Below are 20,852 nucleotides of genomic sequence, written 5' to 3' on the forward strand. Positions count from 1 at the left end.
CCCCCCCCCCCCCGGAGAAAGAGAGAGCATCCACAGGCAAAGGTGTTCAAAGGGACAACCTGTTGTGTTAGGGAAGGAGGGGAGAAAAGGAGAGTGTTCATTTGCTGTGTCAACAGAAACCCGTTGGGAAGCTCTCTAGAAAACAGGGCCCCATGAAATGTCCCAGAAGCTGACCTCTGAGAACAGCTCTAAGTCCCTCCATCTGCCAGGCGGTCAGGTTAGGAAAAGAATCGCAGATGGACGTCAGAACTTGTGTCCTGGGGAGCCAGAGTGGTTTTCTCATCGAAGCAGTATTTCTGTGGACTTTGTGAAGGAAGATACAACATACTAGTTCTTCTAACAATTAGTCCTATATTTACGTTGATCCTATTATATATATGATCTATTAATATGTAACATGGAAGTTACGTGTTAAAATATATAATTATATATAGTATTAATACTAAAACCACATAATGTTAATTTTTTAAAACGGTCTTATTTTTCTCACAAACTGTATAGTAATTGAGGCAAGAAGATAAAGAAGATGGTTGTTCATCTTTATTACACATTGGAAAAAGAAGTACACCTTTATATGGAATATTCGGAGTCTATTAGGACAACAAAAGAGAGTTGCACAAAATAATAATTTAAATATACTCCACATTCATGGAACTGAAATATTCAAAACTGGTGACCAGTTATTTAGAAACTGGTTTGTCAGCTACCATTCGGAGCAGAGATCCTGCCTCCCCTACGAGTTCTCTCTCTTCTGCCCTTGTTTGTAAAGTGTTACAGACACGCATGGGGCTTCTTTATCCAAGAGCCAGGACAGAAAGAAGACTCATGCCATGGGATGTGGTCATTTAGCTCCAAGTGTTTATATGAACCAGTAGTATGTTTGTCACAAACCCTTTTTAGAACAGTGCATCCTATGTTGTAGTTACTTGAATGGACTTTCTTTTTTATTTTATTTTACTTTTTTATTTGAGTACAGTTGACCCACAATGTTACATTAGTTTCAGGTGCACAGTGTTGTGATTGGACAGCTCTGTATACATTATGCGGTGCTCATCACGAGTGTAGCCACCCTGTGGTCCCAATGCAACATAATTATAATACCATCAACTATATTCCCTTGGCTGTGCCTTTTGAATGGCCTTACTTCTAAATTCTTTGACAATTTTCCTGACCTTGAAGTCTCAATCTGTTAACGTAGAATTGTATTTCTAGAACGGAATGGAGGTAAATTTTGTCAAATTATTTTTTGCAGTCTTCTCAGGGGGGGACAAAATCAAATTTAGCCACAAACAATTGCGTTATTCACGTGACACAAATGTATCGATGTAGAACATCATTTCAGTTGTGGAAGGAGATGATTGACAGGGACTGGAAATACTCGCTTGGCCTCTTCCTTTGATTGGCTGAGCAGGGCCTTCCCCCTCCCCACCCCAGAAGTATCATACAGAAGCCCATCGTCCATAGCTTACTTTGAATTTACACTAATGCATCAACTACACTATCTGCCTATCTCTGCTTAACAGCAGTAAGTATGTTATTATTTATGGTATTTTCTTAAGCATCAGTAATTCGCAAATTTTGAAAAGTACACATATATATGTATTTGATTATCTGAATTGAATGGAAATGGTTGAAACCACTGTAGAAAATATCGATATATTTGACACATGTGAATGGGTGTATCCTTTTTTTAAAAAATGGTAATAGGACACAAACAGAAAAGCACACAAAATGTACACATATGGCTCAATGAAGTATGATGAGTTATCACAGAGTGAAAACCTCTAACCACTAACCAAGTCTAGAAATAGAACACCAGCATCCCAGAAGCCCTCCTACACTTACCCACATACCCAGAGGTAAACATTATCCTGACTATCCTAAGGGTAACGTTGAGGTCTGTCTGTTACTGACCTTTACGTAAGTGGGATCATACAGTATATTAGACTCTTTCTGTGTCAGGCTTCTTTCAGTCCCCATTATGTTTACGAGATTTTCCACATTGCAGTTTGTTCGTTTTCATAGCTATTCACTGTTTTGTGGTATGAATCATTTACTCATTCTCCTGTTTGCTTGAAGATTTTATTTTATTTATTTTTTAAAGGTTAATTAATTAATTAATTTATTAAATCAGAGAGAGAGAGAGCACACGCAGGGGGAGTGGCAGGCAGAGGGAGAAGCAGGCTTCCCCCAGCAAGGAGCCCGATGCAGGACTCGATCCCAGGACCTTAGGATCAATCACGGCTCGAGCTAAAGGCAGCTGATTAACCGGCTGAGCCACTCAGGCATCCTGAAGATTTTATTTCTTAAAGTAATATCTATACCCAGCATGGGGCTCAAACTCACAACCCAGACATCAAGAGTTACAGGCTCTACCCAGGGAGCCAGCCAGGTGCCCCGCCCATTCTACTGTTGATAGATACTTTGGTTGTTTGTAGTTTAAACATGCATGAGTAACGCTGCTCTGAACAGTCTTAGAGATTGTGGGACTTGTGCACACACCACTGTTGTGGCTACACCAAGGAAAGGAATGGCCAGATCATAGGGTGTGCATTTACTTGCGTTCATTATGCCCAACTGTTTTCCAAAGAGGCTGTGACAGCTCATAAGTACGCACGTTGCTGGAAAGTTCCTGTTGCTCCAAATCCTCATCAATACTTGGCACCGCCCCCTCTTTTTAATTTTAGCCATTCTGTGGATGTTTAATGATCCCTCATGATGGCTTTCATCTGCTCTGCACTGATTGGCGATTTTATGTACAGTCTGTTAGAAGATACTAGAGAAACCTTTTAATATTGAGGGAGAAAGTGTAATTCAAAGTATACTTTTATTTGTGTAAGAAGTGCATTATGCCTGAAAAAATGCTGATACTAAATACGTTGAAATATTGGCATTGGTTAGATCCAAAGAGCTTGGACATTAGGAATAACTGTTCTTTAGTGTTCATTTAAAATAACCTCAACTTTTCCATTTATGGATGTAAACTCCTCAGACATAAATAGAGAATAAAAACACGAAAGTCATTCTTAAAAATCCTTTGAAATGACGTTTTACCGTTAAAATAAGTATTTCTCTCTCATGTTTTGTTAGAGGGATTAGCCTTAGCTCTGAAATTTTATATGTAAGATAACTCAGCACCCTGCATTAATGTGCACAACAAGCAATATTCTAACCTTCCTCTTCAGTGGCCACTTCCATTCAAATCCTATCTACATTTTGTAGTGCAGTTCACATCCCATATTTTTGGTAACCAACATGCATCCTGGAAGCCTCTCGTCGGTTCCTTCTGATGCATCAGATAGCACTCACTCTTAGACACTCATGTGTATGTGCCTTTCATCCTGTTTGGCTATAAACTCTTTGAAAGCAGGGACTAAACGATCGTGTGTTTACTGAAATTCCTCCAAGTTCTGAAATCATAAGGGATTCTTAGTAAGTGGCTCTTCCATAAAAATACATGTCAAATGAACAGATTATTGAAATATTCATCAGTGTAGTTATGCGTGTAGCTTCTAAAAACAGAAATGCGACATACAAGTTTGTAAAAGACTAGAGTCAGTTCCACCTCCATGGGAGCATGTTTAATGGAGCAGGTGTTTACACAGGGGTGGACAAGGTTAAAGCCCCCAAAGTGATAGTGGACTCTAGCGGTGACCACCCCTCATCTGAAGGGGCCCACAGAGGGAAAAGTGGCTCAGCGAAGGCTAGTGCCCTGGAAGGGATCACGCTTGTGCAGCCGCGGCCGTGGGGATCGGAATGCCACCAGCAGAGCTCCAGCCAGCGAGAGGAGGTGAGCAGAATGGATGCCTCGACTCTTCCCTCCACCACCAGCTCATTACTTGACTCCAGAGGGAGGCTCAGCACGCTGAGTCAGGCACAACCATCTGTACGTTTCAGGGTCACAGGATGCTTCTGGGGCAGAGGTTATCTGGAAGCTTGCCTTGAAGAGAGGGAGAGATCAAGTCCAGGACTCTGCAGCATAATAGCTGTGGGTGTTTTTGTTTTTTCCTTCACTGGATGGAAAGCTAATTTTTATTATACATTTTGATTTATTAAAATTGCACTTATTGAATAATTAATTAGTTGGTTAAAAATACATTATAAGGGATGACTCCCCTTTGTTCTCTGTTAGGCCACCTCTTGAATATGAAGCGTATCTACTTGTTAGACAAAGAACAAAATTAAACAGAAAATAAACTTGTTATGTAAAAAACCCCGACATTTCAGTCCTCAGGTAGTTGGAGCCCTCATGCGAAGATGCAAGGAGTATGTGTACATTTCCAGTGTCCCAAGCAATGTGAAAGCAATTGTAATAATCCAGCATATAGGCCTGGTTTAATGCTCTCATAATGGGTAATGCAGGTGATTAAATACTATGATTTTAATCTTGGCATTTTAGTAACCCAATACGATAGATGAAAAGGCAGTAACAAATTAGATTATATAATGATATTTCATTCTAACCAAGAAGTCCAGTTATTCTCCGCAATATGTGGTTTTGTTTTTTAAGTTTATCATGGTATAGTGTTAAAAAATGCTCTAATAAGAATCCTCTACTCTCTTCATTGTAATCTGTTTTCATGACCGTGTAAAAAAGAAAATAACCTAAAGTCAAATTATCTCCACAAATACAACTTTATTATTGCTTCATTGGCTTTTGGGAGGACACCAAGATGATCCCCACCTTCTGTCTTGTCTGGAACTGTACTTCATTAATCTGTTGGGCAATACGGAGACAACACGACAGCCCTCACTGGTCTTCCTGGCCTGGGAAGAACAGATAGGTGGAAATAGGAGCGGGGCCGACAACCCTGAGTGGGCGCGCCGGGCCCGGCACGCCTGAGCCACCGTGCAGAGGTGATAAGACGTCAGGTGCTCTCCTCCACTGCGTCCTGACAACCCTCGCAGTTTGGGCATCTGCTTCCCGGATGGTAGTGTGTATGATTTAATTTGGAGAGTCACAGGCATATTTCTATACTCTGGCTACGACATAAATCGCATGGCATCTCTGTTCTTGGTGCAGTTCCAAGTGTCCAGTGGTCTTCCCAGAATGTCTGTGTTGGTTTTTTCTCTCCGTGGTCTGTGCCACGTTCAGTGACCGGGCCATGTACGACCCCAGAACCGGGAGAGAGCAGAAAGCTACAAAGGCAGAGAAAGGCACAGAAGGCCAACTGTAATCTTCAATTCCATCTCCGTGTATCTACTAAAAATACAAACCAAGAAAGAGATGGGCTTCTAATTTCTTTTCCTGGCGGTACTGTAATCCTCAGTGAAGATCTGTAGCGAGCTTGGTAAAGTTTATGACGGTTTGTGAAATAACCTATGTCGTTTATATGGAAACTTCTGTGGGTGCTTTTTCCATCCCTCCCCCCTCCCCTTCCTTCAACAGAATCCATCCCTCTTGTCATAATCTTCAGCTTGGCTTCCATACAGCTGTGACCCCTGTCACCTGTTACATTTAAAGAACCTGACCTGCTCTCTCCAATTTGTTTTACTGTTTAAAACAAAATAACCGATAAATGAGCTAGCCGCCAAGAATTGGGAACAGCAAGGAAATTGGAAATAAGTTTCCAGAAGTCTTGCCATGGGGACGTTTCTTTGTTGAGTTTAGAGTCATGCACACAAACGAGTTTTGTTGGGTGGTTCTGGCAACCCCCGAGAACATCAACCACCACCGTTTACTGAGTACCCAGTGCACCTCAGCGGGGGCAGCCCCGGGAGGGAGCTATTGTTCCATTTTATGTATAACGCAACTTATCTTGAGTGACAGACTACATTCACGTCCAGTTTCTTGCAAAGCTCCTGCATTTGATTACTGAGTTCATGTTTTAACCACCTCGTGTGGTTTCATGATTTTACCTGGAAATCCAAGGAGGTGTTTCCAGGGCTCTGTCAGGTTGGGGAGCAAAGCAAACTGGAATGCTTTCACCGTACAATTTGCTTTGAAAAGAGGGTTCCAATATTTTCAGTGTTTGAGAATCACATAGCATACCGTATTTGCCATCCCTAATATGCATGTGTGTATATTTACGTATATGTGTGGGCGTGTTTTTATATATATGTGTGTACATATATGTGCATACACACATGTACATATGTCTGTATCATATATGTGTATGTATTAGGAGTAGAACATGTTAGTATAATATGTATGTATGTGTGCATGCGTTGAGCACTTATTTGATGCCAGGCTCAGTACATGAGGCTTTACTTAGATTAACTTGCCAAGCCCCCCAGGAGATAGGAATCCTCCCTCTTGTACTGGTACACACTAGGATAGGGTGGGCATTGCTTCTGAGTTCACAGAGCTAGCTGCTGTCCACATCAGTTCCCCTCCAGTGCCCGGACCCTTCCATGGTACCGCTGCTCCGGGGGTCTGACTCACCTATCTCTGGAATTCCTGATGGGCGTTACCCTCACTGGGTAACCCTTATTCAGCATTTTCCTATTTGTATCCTGGGGATGGCTGGCCTTAGAGTACTAGATGGTTTGTTACTTTAGGGCAATTAATTAACTTAGAGCTTTCTTATTTGCATTCCCGTCTGAAGGCATGTCCTTCCCCGTTGTTTGGAAATAGGTGAAATAGGTGAAATAGGTTCCTGACTTCACTTCCGAGAGGAACCAGCCCTCTTCTCTGCTGTCGCTTCTTCTTGGAGTGTAAAGGAGGGTGGGGCCCTGGCGTCCTGTGGGGACACGGTGACCAGGCCGATTGCTCACTCATGGCTGCTCCTGGAACGGTTATCTTCAGTCCTTTTGTGGAAAAGGGCCGCGCAGAATTGAGGCCGGTGCATGGGTCAGACGACCTGGGGCCTGTGAGAGAAGGAAAGCCTCGCCTGTCTCCCGGCTTCCTTGTTTCTTTGGGATTGCTGAAAGCTGACCCCGCCTCTGTGATTTTCATGTTGTTCTGGATGCTGACTTTTTCTTTTTCCTGTGCATGATTCTTCAAAATGGAATCTAGGCCTCTAGGAATATTCTTACCTACCCTTGTCAACAATTCTGGGATTTCAGAAAAATTACAGGTTACGATTTTTGTCTAAAAGGAAAAAAAAAAAACCCCCAGTAAGATGTGCCACTGTCCTCACTGATGTTGAGTGCATACTGTTGTGGTTCACAAGACGAGCTTATCTGGGAGCTAGCATCTCATAGAGTTCTGGAAATGTCTACTTTTCCACCTTTCTGCTCTGCTGGTCTCTCATCATAAATCTGCAAATAAATTTGTATTTTGTAGTAATTACTTTTGAATCGGACTGGAAAGATTGATTTTCCTTTCCAGTCGAAAGAAAATTAAGGAACTGGAGCATCCCCATGCTCTAAAGTAGCAACACATTTAAGTGGAACTTAGCATTGAACCAACAACACAGAGCTAACTTGTTCTGCCATAAAGAGCTAAAATAGGAAGGCTAGTAGGTTGTGCTGATTTCTATGTAAGCATAAGTCATTTTACTAACTTCTGAGTGGGTATGGAAAGCCTCAAGTTGTTTTGAAAAGAAATAGCTGTTTACAGGTGGCGAGTGCTTCCTCTGCCCACATGTAAATTTAAAAAACTCTGGATTTTTATTTTCCTACACCAACAGAGGCATCCGAATAACAAATAAAAAGCCTTATTTTTTTTTTTTAGTTCAAAGTGAAAAAGAGTAAGAAACAGCACGTGAGCAACACCCCCCCCCCCATATTTCAACCTCTTATTTTCCACTGAGAGAAAATGTGTTACTGATCTGTGCCTTCATATATTTCAGTGTCTACACTGTGCACTTGGTGGGGCTGGCTGCTCCCAAGATTGTGTTCTGACAGGGTGATGGGGGCCAGCACCCAGCCTGGGCACGCCTTTGCTTCAAGAGGCATGATGAGAAAATGCATCTCCCCTCCCTTCTCCCCTCCCTTTCATTTTGTGCTGAAAACCAGTGGCATAAGAGGAATTTGCCGTGCTTGGTAGATCCGTCTCTATCACGGCCTCTCAATCCTGTGCCCGTCCCTTCTGAATGAGGAAGGGAGGCAGTTCACTGGATTATCCACACAATACATTTTCTATTAGAGAAGAAACAAGGCAGTGCCGGGTGGGGCTGGGGGTCGGTGAGATCCACAAACTGGCCTTTCTGGAAACAGTGGTCCCCAGGGAAGGAATTCCCAGGAGCCATTCAGGCTAGGGCGGCAGCAAGGTGTGTTTTAGAATTTATCTTCATCAGCTCATTCGTTAGAACCAAGGCTCGATCAAACCCTCATTCTTTTCCAACTTTGTAGCCCCAGGAGTACTTAATTCCTGGACGTGGCTAATCAGGTGGCACTTGAAAGATGAGTGGCAAGGGAAGGGCGCTGTCAGGGCTGGCTCATGGAAGGGAGGAGATGTCTTCCCACCGGTGAAGCCCAGATCTGTGAAACTGGTTTTACCCCCAACTGCAAGACCCTTGCAGTAAAGATTCAAGCACAGATATATGGTGTCTGATTGCACATTAATTCTTACAGACTTTTGCAGTTTGCATCCTTCCTTTATGGGCGACTCCACTGTGTGCATGACCACATGAATTTGCAATTCATTCATTTCTTTCTTGCTTGCTTGCTCTTTCTTTCTTTCTTTCTTTTTCTTTCTTTCTCTCTCTCTCTTTCTTGCTTTCTTTCTTTTGTCCTTCCTTCCTTCTTCCTTTCCTTTCCTTTCCTTTCCTTCCCTTCCCTTCCCTTTCCCTTTCCCTTCACTTCTTTGCCTTTGCCTTCTCCCCTCCCCTCCCCTCCCCTCCCCTCCCCTCCCCTCCTCTTCTTCTGCAACACCTTGATGGTAAGAGGTAAGCTTTCAGTGGTGAAACTAATGTTCAGGTCAAATGGAACATATAATCACAGAACTACTTAAACTCAGATGCCTGTGGTTTAGAATTTCTTGTCATCAGGAAAGCCAAAGGCCAGCCTTTATTTTTCTGTATTCAGAGTGCCATGAAATTTCTCAGAGGTTCATTTCCTTGGCCCAGATAATTGTGTAGTACCATTCTACCTGCATTTGCCACCATGATTTTAAGGTCATTGTACTGGAAACATATATGCCTGATGTCTTTTCCCCAAGACACCTTGAGTTCACTTAAAATCCTTATTATTTTCCTGTGGAGATATTTGTCTCACCCATACTTCTTGTGTCTGCTTTTCTTTTTTACCCAGGCCTTCTGCCTTATCTAGTAGTCCAACATATTCAGACCTGCCCTTCATCAGGATCTCCCCACACCGGAACCCCGCTGCAGCCTCCGAACCCCCCTTCAGCCCTCCACACCCCTACATCAACCCCTACATGGACTACATCCGGTCTCTTCACAGCCCGTCCCTCTCCATGATCTCGGCAGCTCGGGGGCTCAGCCCCACAGACGGTGAGTCAGTCCCCAGCCGACCTGTTCTGCTTCCCACCTCATGCCCCACCTGGAACGTGGTGTGGAGCAGCTGTGATGTTGACTGAACGTTTCCCGTGTGCCAGACGCTGTGCTGAGTGCTTTAAGAGCATGCTTCACGTCAGTGTTAGGACATCTCCGTGAGGGTGGGGTTATTGTCTTGTTACCGGGTGAGGAGAGCAATGAGCAGAGGGGCTAAGTAACTTGCAAAGTGGCGCACTGGCTACTGGAACTCAAAGCCTGAACTCAATGACTCCAGACACCTGGCTCCTATCCACTGTTGTGTTCTTAGTCGGCCCGGTCGCTGTTCACACAGCATGCAGGCATACCCAGCCATTTGCTCACCTTCCAGTGAATGCTTTTCCGTTCTGCATGTCTGAGAGGCGTGTTTATACAGATGTGTCTATTAGATCAGCGCTTCTTAGATCCCACTGTGTACGTGGACCACCCGGGAATGATGATAAACCGTGATTCTGTGTGGGATGGGTCTGGGGGGGATGCTGAGATTCTGTACGCTGGAAAGCTCCCAGGTGGTGTCAGGGCTTTGGTCCGTGGACCACGCTCTGAGTAGCAAGTCTTAGAGAACGTGATGATCTAGATCCGTTGCACATACCCTCCAACCTTGATCATGCCCCGTGAAAACTGGAAGAGGGATATGATGGGAAAAGAAACCAACTTTGACTTTAATTTTATTATACTCGATGCTCATTTTAAGCTCTCAAGGGTCAAATTCCTGTTGGTTCTATTATCTTCCCAATTAATTACTTTTCACAAGACTAATTAGAGCTGTGTATCCCATAACTGTCAAATTATAAAACACTCCTTTGATTCAGGAAGAGCATTTTCCATCTCTTGCACACATACAAACTTCACTTGCCCACAGTTGCTGGAATCTGAGTTAAGGTCCAGAACTGCATAAGCCATATTAATTAGAAATTGCAGATTAGGGGTTCTCTACAGCAGCTCACTAATTGTTGGGGCGTGTGTCAGAAACCCCCGTGCAGTCCTGCATCCCTGAGCAGTGTGACCCTGCACCACCCACCTTCTCCCTGAGGACCCTTCCCGGGGCTGGCTGTGCGTGGTGGCGAGAGGTGGGAAGCCATGTGGGATTTCTCAGTACATCCCTACTCAGTTCTACTTCCAGGAGCATCTGTGCTGCCTCAGCAGCTATCCACACATCTCTTTCTGATTCAGCTCAGCAGATACAGTTAGGAGGTACCTAAGGAATACATTGTGCCATTCGGATGAGAGTCACATCACAAAAATGAGACTGTAAGAGAGTCAGACCCAAGTTAGTTCTCCTGTTTTGGATTTGGTGTTACAATGGGGACAAATGGAGCTATCTCCTTGGAGTATTTAGGAGTTCGCAGAAATGACTGACTACACAGAAGAGAGGGAGAGGGGTAAGGGAGGCCAGCTCACAACACACTTGGAGTTATGCCTGGCTTGCAGAAATTTCATTGGGCCAGGGCAAAGTGGAACCTTGAGTTAAAGCATCGTGTCATCTGTTTTCCGTAGTATTTGATGATGAGTATGAATAAAACATTCTTTGGTTGGTTTGTTCTGCCTTCCTCTTCTTGCCTTTCAAGAGTCTAATTAATAATCAAATGCAGTCAAGTCATAGATGACTCTCACATGTAGGCTAAGAGGTTTGTGTGTATCTTTGTCCAGATATTTTTATCATGTATAAAAAGTGTGGACACAGATCTAAACATACACAGACCTATTGCTAGAATACCCGTTGTTTCTACATGATAATTGTAAAACTAACCTCTACTGATGGAATGCTATGTGCTGAATACTGTTGGCTTCATTGCTACCGACAGCCCTTTGGAGTGGTAAGATGAGCTGGGATTTGCATCCAGATCTTGGAGAATCTGGAGACCACCCTCAAAACTGCTACAGTATCTTGATGCTTTTGCACATAAATTGGCAGTGGAAACAGATTATTATCCCACTCTTACAGAGCTGACTCTTGCCAGTAAATTGCTCCAGATTGATAGGTATTTTTCCTTTTTGATTTTGTAATAAAAAGGGGGAAAAAGAAGAGCTTTAAAATTATGGAACGCAAAATTGCAGCTTATCACCCAGTGGTGCGTTGTTAAAGCTACACTGTGTTTTCCCCTCGTAAGCCCTGGGCCCTCCAGGTAGTGAGAGCTGACTCAGGCACTCCGGCCAGGAGCTGAGGGAAGTGTGTCCGGAAAGATACCACAGTTGTCTCCATTGTCTACCACTGTAGGAAATGTGATTTTATCTAAGAAGTGATTTAATTTGGGGGGGGGCACACAGGGGAAGGAGAACATATGTACATTTTAATCATTTAGAATTCTTGGCTCTTTCTTTAGCCTCAAACATTTTATAATACATTTTATTTTTCCTATTCTTTTTCTTCAGTTTTATTTTCAAGTGACAGGTATCCAGTAGGCTTCAGTGGGAAGCACAGTTTGAGTTACAGAAGTTTTACTAGCATGAGCCATGAAAGGAATTGCTGACATTGGGCTACGTGGCCAACGGACTTTGGGATGTCTCAAGAAACATGTCTTATTGACCTGTTCCAACTAGTCACCATGCTTTGCTTGTCTGCTCTTCTAGCGCCCCACGCCGGGGTCAGCCCCGCGGAATACTATCATCAGATGGCTCTGTTAGCTGGCCAGCGCAGCCCCTACGCGGACATCATTCCCTCGGCCGCCACCGCCAGTGCTGGGGCCATCCACATGGAGTATCTTCACGCCATGGACAGTAAGTGAGGGGGCTCTCTTCTGTAATCCTGGCAGTGGCAGATGCTAACTCGGGAATTGTAGAGAAAGATGCAATGATTAGGTGATTGTCTAACCTTTGAAACCAGAGAAGGAGGAAGCGTATTTGGTGCTCGGCTTTCCTTGGTTTTCTAAGAGGCTTCTACACATCTGGCCGTCCTGGAACTCTTTGTGGAGAGCTCCGGGATACCAACAAAGGGGAAGATGCAGGCGATTGGAATTTGGCAGATAGATAAAGAACTCTCCTGCCCTGAGTGTCCTGAGAACAAAATAAGGGAATGGGCTTGATGCCATGGACATACTTCACCCAGTCACTCTTTGGTTTTCTAGATTTTATGCTTTAAAAGTTAATTTTTATTTTTTTCCGAAGATTTATCTATTTATTTTAGAGAGAAAGAGAGCGAGCATGTGCGTGCCTGTGAGTGGGGGAGGGGAGAGAGAATCTCAAGCAGACCCCCGCTGAGTGCAGAGCCCAACACAGGGCTTGATCCCATGACCCTGAGATCATGACCTGAGCCCAAACCAAGAGTTGGAAGCTTAACCGACTGAGCCACCTACGAGCCCCTAAAAATTAATTTCTACAAAAAACCTAGACTTGGTTTTTGCATTTTTTTCCATGGATTTGTTTTGCCTTATATGTTTTCTTTACATGGAAAATTATATTTCACTAAGACCTTTTATCTAGGAAAAAGAAAAAGCCTTTCCAAATCAGAAAGAGCGATTTTTAGCACATAACAGTAGAAGATAATGGCATCCTTTGATGCTTTTTATATCACTTATTTTGGGATCCCTCAAGGCTTATGGCGATTCCTTTGGGTCACTTATCTAGACATATAGACAAATGAGCCTGTGAATATCACGGTTCAGAACATCCAAGAATTCTTATTTATTCAGATTCTTTCAGTTCCATTTGCCAGGTGCCAGGAAGTGAATGCGAAGCGCTGTCTGAGGTGTCCATCAATGAAAGCCGCTACTCCTTGACTATGACAACTAAACGGCTTTGAGTAGGGCATATGTTGGGGGTTGGTTGGTTGTTTGTTTTTCCTGGTGGCCGCGCTTTTTCATCTACAGTCTGTTTGGATTCTTCTGTGACAAAGGTGTGCACTGGTCAGCTCTCTAATGCAGCCTTCAGGTTTGGAGTGGAGAGAGGGTGATTGTTTTCCACAGCTCCGTCTTCTTACGGCCATGAACGAACTCAGCTGAGTAACCCAGGATCCCTGCTTGCGATGGCTTCCCTTGGGGAGTTCATTACCACACACAAACTAAAAGAAATGTGTTCTATCTTCTGCAGGGCTTTTGTTGTTTGGCTTTGTAGAGTCAAGAGCTTACATTTCAGATTCATCATAACCACATTTCAATTAGGGATTGTTGGGAAAAAAAGTTCAGTGTTATTATGCAAATTAGTTATTTAAAAATCTGCAAATAAAGAATTAAAATAGGGGAGCATCCTTGGAAGGTCAGCCCGCATTACCTTCTATATTTGATGAGAATGTGTTCAGTCAGGCAATGATGGTTTTTATCTAAATAAAGAATGAAGCTACCCTTTTACTTTGTAAAAACTAATTAAAGGAATTTTAATTTGCCTGACTATATGGTAAATTGATTGTCATTAAGTAGGAATTTAGATGTCCTATCATTCATCACATAAAAAGAAACCTCCTTTTTCTTTGTCAGATTTTTTTATTAGAACAGAGAAACAAAACAATTAACGGAAAGCCAGATCGGAGATATCTGTGTTGGAACAATAAGAATACTCGGGCTTATGTTTTAGAAGGAAACCGTGTATGATCAGTGAAGAACTGGGTGATTTCTCTTTCAGCTGTCTCGAAAATGTTCACCTTGTGTTTTAGCTGCTCCCCTCAAGAGGGGAATCCCAAATCACCGTTCCAAAATGCTGACTTTCTCTGTTCACTTGATTATTAGGGGGTTAGGAAGAGTATATTAAAGGTTGGAAAGTGCTTAAAATACTATCTTCCCTCTAAAAAAAAATTGAAATAGCATTTAGTTAAACATAACATAAGGAGAGTACTCAGAATTTACATCATAGGAGACTTTTCCAACAGAAAAGCAAAAGCAATTATAAATCACCACCTTGGATGTGCACCTGCAGTGGCCAAGCCCAACTGGAATCTAGCTGGTCACTCTCCCCCATTGTTAAAGGATCCTCAGGACTCTTCAGTTGACAGAAACCATAAGAAACAGATTTCATTTTTTTTAAAAGATTTTCTTTATTTATTTGACAGGGAGAGAAATAGCAAGAGCAGGAGCACAAGCAGGGGGAGTGGGAGAGGGAGAAGCAGGCTTCTTGCCGAGCAGGGAGCCCGATGTAGGGCTCCATCCCAGGACCCTGGGATCATGACCTGAGCCGAAGGCAGACGCTTACCGACTGAACCACCCAGGCACCCCAAGAAACTGGTTTTAGATGAGCACTTGCCTTTTAAATGTGCCAACAATGGGCATATCTGGGTTTCATCCACGTCCAGGACAGAGTACTTAATGTCACGTTAGAATAAGCAAGTCTGGGGGCGCCTGGGTGGCTCAGTTGGTTCAGCGGCTGCCTTTGGCTCGGGTCATGATCCTGGAGTCCTGGGATCAAGTCCCACATTGGGCTCCCTGCTCAGCGGGGAGTCTGCTTCTCCCTCTGACCCTCCCCCCATCTTGTGCTCTCTCTCTCTCATTCTCTCTCTCAAATAAATAAATAAAATCTTTTATAAAAAAATGAATAAGCTAGTCTGCTTTATGGATCTAGTTCTGTCTTTCGGGATTAAGGACCTTAGAAGACAGGAGAGCAAGTAATCCCTATGAGGGACATTCTAGAATTGCGGGCTCCTGAAAACCACATTATTTGTATGGTGGAAACTGACTTATGTAAGAGCCCATTCTGGAGGGAAAAACAGAGAAGAGCTGGCCATGGGCAACAGGAAGCCTTCCTCAGAAGTGATGAAGGGAAGCCTCTGGGCTCTGTCTTTGGATGTTGTAAGGGACCCCTAAGACCTTTGTTGCTTCATAACATCAGATGGCCACCTTATCTAGTTAGTGATTAAAAAAATTAGAGGTGTTCCAGGGATCATCTCTGTCTAGAATGTCCTGTTACTCTTAACTCTGCCAGTGATCACTGAGACCCATCGAGAAGGGTTACTGCTGAGGATTATATGGAAGTAGACAGTAAGTCTGCAGTCCTTGAAGTCGTTTGGAAGTGGAATGTTGTTCTTCACTGAAAAACTAGGGGCGCCTGAACGGCTCAGTCAGTTAAGCGTCTGCCTTCGGCTCAGGTCATGATCCCGGGGTCCTGGGATCGAGTCCCGCATCGGGCTCCCTGCTCAGCGGGGGAGCCTGCTTCTCCCTCTCCCTCTACTCCTCCCCCTGCTTGTGCTCTCTCTCTCAAATAAATAAATACAATCTTTAAAAAAAAAAAAAGAAAAGAAAAATGATGAAATTAGCCTCTCGTCGTGAGTAAATGTGGAACATTTCTGTGTAAGGCAGATGCCGTGATAAAAGTAAGATGCTGATTTAAACACTAAAAGATGTGTGTGTAGCTGGGGTGGCTATGTTCGTACTAGCATGGCCTAAATCAGGCTGATAATGAAATTATTCTAAATGAAAAAGCTCAATTTTGAATGTGTCTGAAAGAAAAATTTGACTAGGCACCATATTCATCTTTCAAATTGGTTTTCCAGTTTTATACATGGATGGTACTAACTTAACTTCCTAAGCTCCAGTTTGTGATTTATTTTTTAACTATAAAGTATATCTATTTATTCTATGATATTACCTATAGACTCATTCATCGATTTCATTTCATTAAATGATCTCGAAGCATGTTGGATTGTTATCTTGTGTCAAGGTCCATGATGAAGAGACTATTCCCATGGAAGTGTCCAGAGACCAAGTGCCTAGGCTTTTTTCTATAAAGAAGGCTTACCTTCTACTTCAGCGCTCTGCATGCCACAAAACTGTAGTGTCCCCCTATGCAAGTATACCCGTACTGTAAAATAGGAAACCTCCATTGTGACTCAAAAGGAATCGTGTTTGATTTGCCTCTTACGGAGTGGGATTATGTCCTCATTCTTTCATTCAACTATAGTTTGATGACTCCATAATGTACATGTGACCTTAGGAGAGGCAGGAGTGTGGGCCTCTGGGCCACATGCATAGCTAGTCCCTGAAATTCACATCTCTGGTATCTACCAAATTGAAGGTAAATTGGCATTTCATTTTTAACTCTTTAGGTAAAAACATTGTACCAAGCTGACATGCATTTGACTGTGAGTTACTAACCTCCAGGTTAGAACTTCATTGGAGGAAACTTAATAAAGACTGAGATTTCTAATAACAAATGCTTTATTCCCTCTTAGTTCTGACTGGAGAAGCGAGGTCCAGAGCATTAAAATAGATTCATCAAATCTCATTATAATGCTTACATGGTCCTCCCCCGCCCCCCACCTTGGAGCACCTCCAAACAAACCACATCCTGAGATTTGAAATGTTTATTGGGACTTACGCTTTTAGATTGTAGGCAACTGAGACAGGGTTCCTCAGTCTCGGCACTACTGGGGGGAGAGAATTCTTCACCGCTGGGGGCTGTCCTGGGTGTTGCTGGGTTTTCGGCAGCGCGCCCGTCCTCTCTTCACTTTGTGGGAGTAGCACCCCGTGAATTGTGATAACCAAAGCGTCTCCAGATGTTGTCACATGTCCCCCGGAGGCATAATTGCCCCCGACTGAGAACCATTAATTTCAGATAATGCATTTATCAGTTGTTTTAGTAAAGCTTTACGTATACATGGATCAGATAACTACAGAAATCATGGGGAAATGAGGGCATAACTAAGCTGAATTTCTGATCTTCGGATGCTTTAAATCATTTTCTCCTTTGGCTCATTGCCTTAAAATGGTGTGTGTTGGGATGGGGAGGGGTGTGTTGTGTAACTGTAGGGACCACTGTCTTTGTTGCTTGTGGTGAATTAATGATGGGAATATCTAAGCAGCCGTCAGATTCATAAATCACTGGAAATGAGAGGGATAACACATAAAAGTCTTTCCCTTTTGTTTAGCAATTTATCATTTTGCCTACACATTAATAAACAGAGCTCCCCCGAGGTAAGCCCTGGAAGATAAATATTTCTCCCTAATTTTCTCAGTTGTAGCCAGTAGATCACAAGTGGGTGGAGAGGCACTTGTCACCGCAAGTTCCTGGCTTCTTAGCCTTCCCTTCTTCCAGCCAGGCCCGTAGCAGTGAATCACGGGTACGGAGTTACAGCCACAGGTAACCGGGTTCTGTTTTGTTTCTGCAACAGGCACCAGATTCCCCAGCCCCAGGCTGTCGGCCAGGCCGAGCCGAAAACGTACGCTGTCCATATCACCGCTGTCCGATCACAGCTTTGACCTTCAGACGATGATAAGGACGTCTCCCAACTCCTTGGTCACGATTCTCAATAATTCTCGCAGCAGCTCTTCGGCAAGCGGTTCCTACGGCCACTTGTCTGCGAGCGCAATCAGGTATGTATTTTCCTAAATCCACGAATGTGTCTCTCTTTAATGAAGGGGCAGTGCCCGATTGGCTCGCGTTTGCGGGACTGACTCCCTCTGAGGATGACTACAATTGCACGACCCCGGGCCTGACCTGGGAGGCCCGGCAGATAACACTACAGTGAATTCCAGAGCCAAGGCCTGGGCCAAAGATCATCATTTGGCAGACTTAATTAGTAGCTCGTATGCAGGTACATAGCTATTCCGTGACGGTGGAGTCCACTTTGTAGGAGGCAGTGAGGATGGGAAATCCTTCGTCGGAACCCCTCTTACTAATTACGGTTCTCTGGAGAGAAAACCCACTTCACACCTGGTCGTGGGCAGCACATGGAAGCAGGGACAGGAGCAGAAAGCAGAAGAGCAGGCCTGGTGTAATTCACACTTGTTAACGCTGTGCGGAGAGGGGTACATTTCAGGAAGGAAGAAAAGGTGTCAGCAGGATTTTGAAGGGAAGAGACATGTGATGACATCGGAAGGCATGTCTGTCAGAGGAAATGGAGCAAAGGAAGATTTCCTTGTTTTCTTATTAAGCATTTTTAGCTTAATTTGAAAGCCCTCTGTTTTGTCATCCTCCCTTGCCGTACAACGAGAACATTTTGACACTTCCTTTGGTGAAGTGCATTATGTCTGTTGCTTGCACGTGAATGTACAAACACAGGCTTCTGTAAACATGCTTACTTGAAAATACTCCTCCCCGCTAATGATCAGACGTGGGCTGGTGTCAATCAGTAGGGAATAAAAGTAAGCCACGGGATGAATTTTAGGTGTGCTTACACTGCTTTTATCAGCTAATCACGCACGTACTGTTTTGAACTGTGCTAGTTACCAAATGGTTGTTTTAGGCATCGAATTAGATCATGTCCTACTTCATTAACTAGGCCACCTTGGTTATCGACTTTAGTTATCCCTTCCCCTAAGTTTTTCCTCCCATAATTTAAGAGTTCAGTTCCTAGCAATCTTTTTGAACTGGAGTTTTTCAAACCATGGGGGATTACTTGCTTTAAAAAGACATACCAAAGGCTGTTTTCACCAGGCTTGCTTTGGATAAGTGAGGGTTTTGTTACTGGTGTGTTTCTACAAATGGACAGCAGCTTTCGTTCTTACTTGATGGGTGTTCCATGATGGATATACACGTTAGGGAGACCCCAGCAGTCTGGGGGAAAAGATGTTAGCAGTAGCAACACAGCACATTTACTAGAAATGATGAATAACACCGTTTTTTCTGTAACGTTCTCAATTACGGTTTTAATTCTTTGCTTGTTCAATTATCAACAATCCTCTTTGGCACACAAGTTAGTGTTTAAATATTAGAAGCCTTATGTTGATGTGATGTGCTTTCAATATGGTCATTCAAGGGTGGAAACATGGAGCAAAGCAAAAAACTCTGCTGATGTGATAGTCGTCAGGACATAGAGGGGGTCCCGGGATGTCTTCAGGATTAGCCACAATCGTCACCAATGGAGGCTTTGGAGTTGGGCACATCTGTAGTCAGTTTCCAGGTTTGCCACCAGCTCTGCAAACTGTCCTTGCCCGTCGGCTCTCTGAAGCTCAGTCTTCACACTTGTAAGCAAGAGACCAGACACCCCGTGTAGGAGAGGACATATTTTATTAAAGCCGGCGTGGATGCGCAGTGCCAGAATGAACACCCCACCCATGGGGCAAAGTCTTGGGAGAGCTGATCCTGGATGGTCCGTCCAGGAGACAAGCCAGCACGGCCCGGCCGTATGGCCCCCATGATCATCCCAGGCTGGCTCTGAGGAAGTGTGCCTGTCTCCGAACCATGGCCTGGTTGTTCCTGCCCTCCTGGCAGATATTCCCAGCGTGATGCAGACTGCCAATGACCATATCTCGGTTTGCTGAAATTATGTAACTATTATGTGGCTTGACTAGCAGTCATAGCATCAAAGTAGTAGAAACATGGCACACCAGGATATTCACAAAACTTACGTTCACACAGAATCCTGGTGAGCATTTATTTCTCTTGCTTCTCCTTAGTTTTTCCCCACTCTGGCTCTCTGCCCAGCTAGCTTGACTTTCTCCAGCATCTCAGAGCCTCAGATTAGAATATGGTGCAGGTGGTCACAGTGTTGTCTTTCTTTATTCTTACCACCCACCTTCTCTGCCTTCTTGATCTGCTCACCTCTGCCCAGGTAACCTAGTACCGGATCCTGACTGGGATTGATCATTTTCCCCTGCCTCCAAGGAGCTCCCACAGACCCTGCCATTCTCATTAGAGCTGGAAGAAGAGGTTTGCATTCAAGACCAGTCGGGTCCCAGGAGAGCCCGCTACGGTCAAGGGTCCGGCCACCATGCACTCTTGCTTTCCTTTGGAGCCTTTCCATTCTGTCTTCTCTCTGGCAGCCTGACTTCTCACTCTTCAGTATCCACCTGGTGTGTGTTAGGAGCATAGCTAGCTTTTAATGCACATAAGGTATTTCAGATAACCCAGGATGACATCAGCTTGCCGTATAACACGATAATTAGATTAATTGTCATCAGCACCATTTGCCTGTCCTGTGGCTGGAGCAATGTTAGTGCTTTGCTTGCCCTGTTCTTAGTTTGATTTTGTGAACTGAAAACTGACTTGAGGAATAATCAGAAAAGTGGTAGGACCAGTGGGTGGCAGGGAAAGGGAGGAAGGGTGAGCCAAGATACAAAGGGTAGCTAACTGTCTTGGGAGGGAAAGATACAGGAGCAAGCACGGACGGAGGGTACGTGCAGTCTCTGCTGTGGACCAGGCAGCGGGATTGGGGCGAGAGGCACGGTCCTTGTTTCTGTGGCACAGAGATTTGGGAGAGCGTACTGTCACTCTTGTTTTACTTGTCCACGTAGTGGGTCTTTGCAGGAGGAGGTCAGAGAAGGTCACGTGCCAATATCATCCCGATCCCCTGCCTTGTACTGGACCCCAAACTGCATTTGACTTTTGCACCGTTTTCTGGTGCCTGACCTGCTTCTGGTATTGGACTGCAGAGTAACGCTGTTGGTTGAGTTGTAAAGGTGGCAGTTTTTAGAGACACAGCGAGAGAGGGAACACAAGCAGGGGGAGCGGGAGAGGGAGAAGCAGGCTTCCCGCCGAGCAGGGAGCCCGACGCGGGGCTCGATCCCAGGACCCCGGGACCATGACCTGAGCCGAAGGCAGACGCTTAACGACTGAGCCACCCAGGCGCCCCAAGGTGGCAGTTTCATGGCTGCACACTGCCCCCCACAACAC

General features: G+C 44.3%; 1 protein-coding gene across 2 annotated transcripts in view; it reads left to right on the forward strand.

Annotated features, from left to right (window-relative positions):
- The window catches only part of GLI3 (GLI family zinc finger 3), a 249,753-nt gene that overhangs the window by 154,275 nt on the left and 74,626 nt on the right, over positions 1–20,852 (forward strand). For both annotated transcript variants that reach the window (XM_088018202.1, XM_028108964.2), the window contains 3 exons: positions 9,139–9,341; positions 11,952–12,098; positions 17,410–17,611. In XM_088018202.1, the coding sequence (XP_087874328.1) occupies positions 9,139–9,341; positions 11,952–12,098; positions 17,410–17,611 (552 nt within the window). The remainder of the gene's footprint in view (positions 1–9,138; positions 9,342–11,951; positions 12,099–17,409; positions 17,612–20,852) is intronic.

The sequence above is a fragment of the Eumetopias jubatus genome, unplaced genomic scaffold, assembly GCF_037043125.1.
Source record: "Eumetopias jubatus isolate StellerSeaLion01/CBP00866 unplaced genomic scaffold, mEumJub1_p1.0 scaffold_14, whole genome shotgun sequence".
NCBI classification, from domain to species: domain Eukaryota; kingdom Metazoa; phylum Chordata; class Mammalia; order Carnivora; family Otariidae; genus Eumetopias; species Eumetopias jubatus.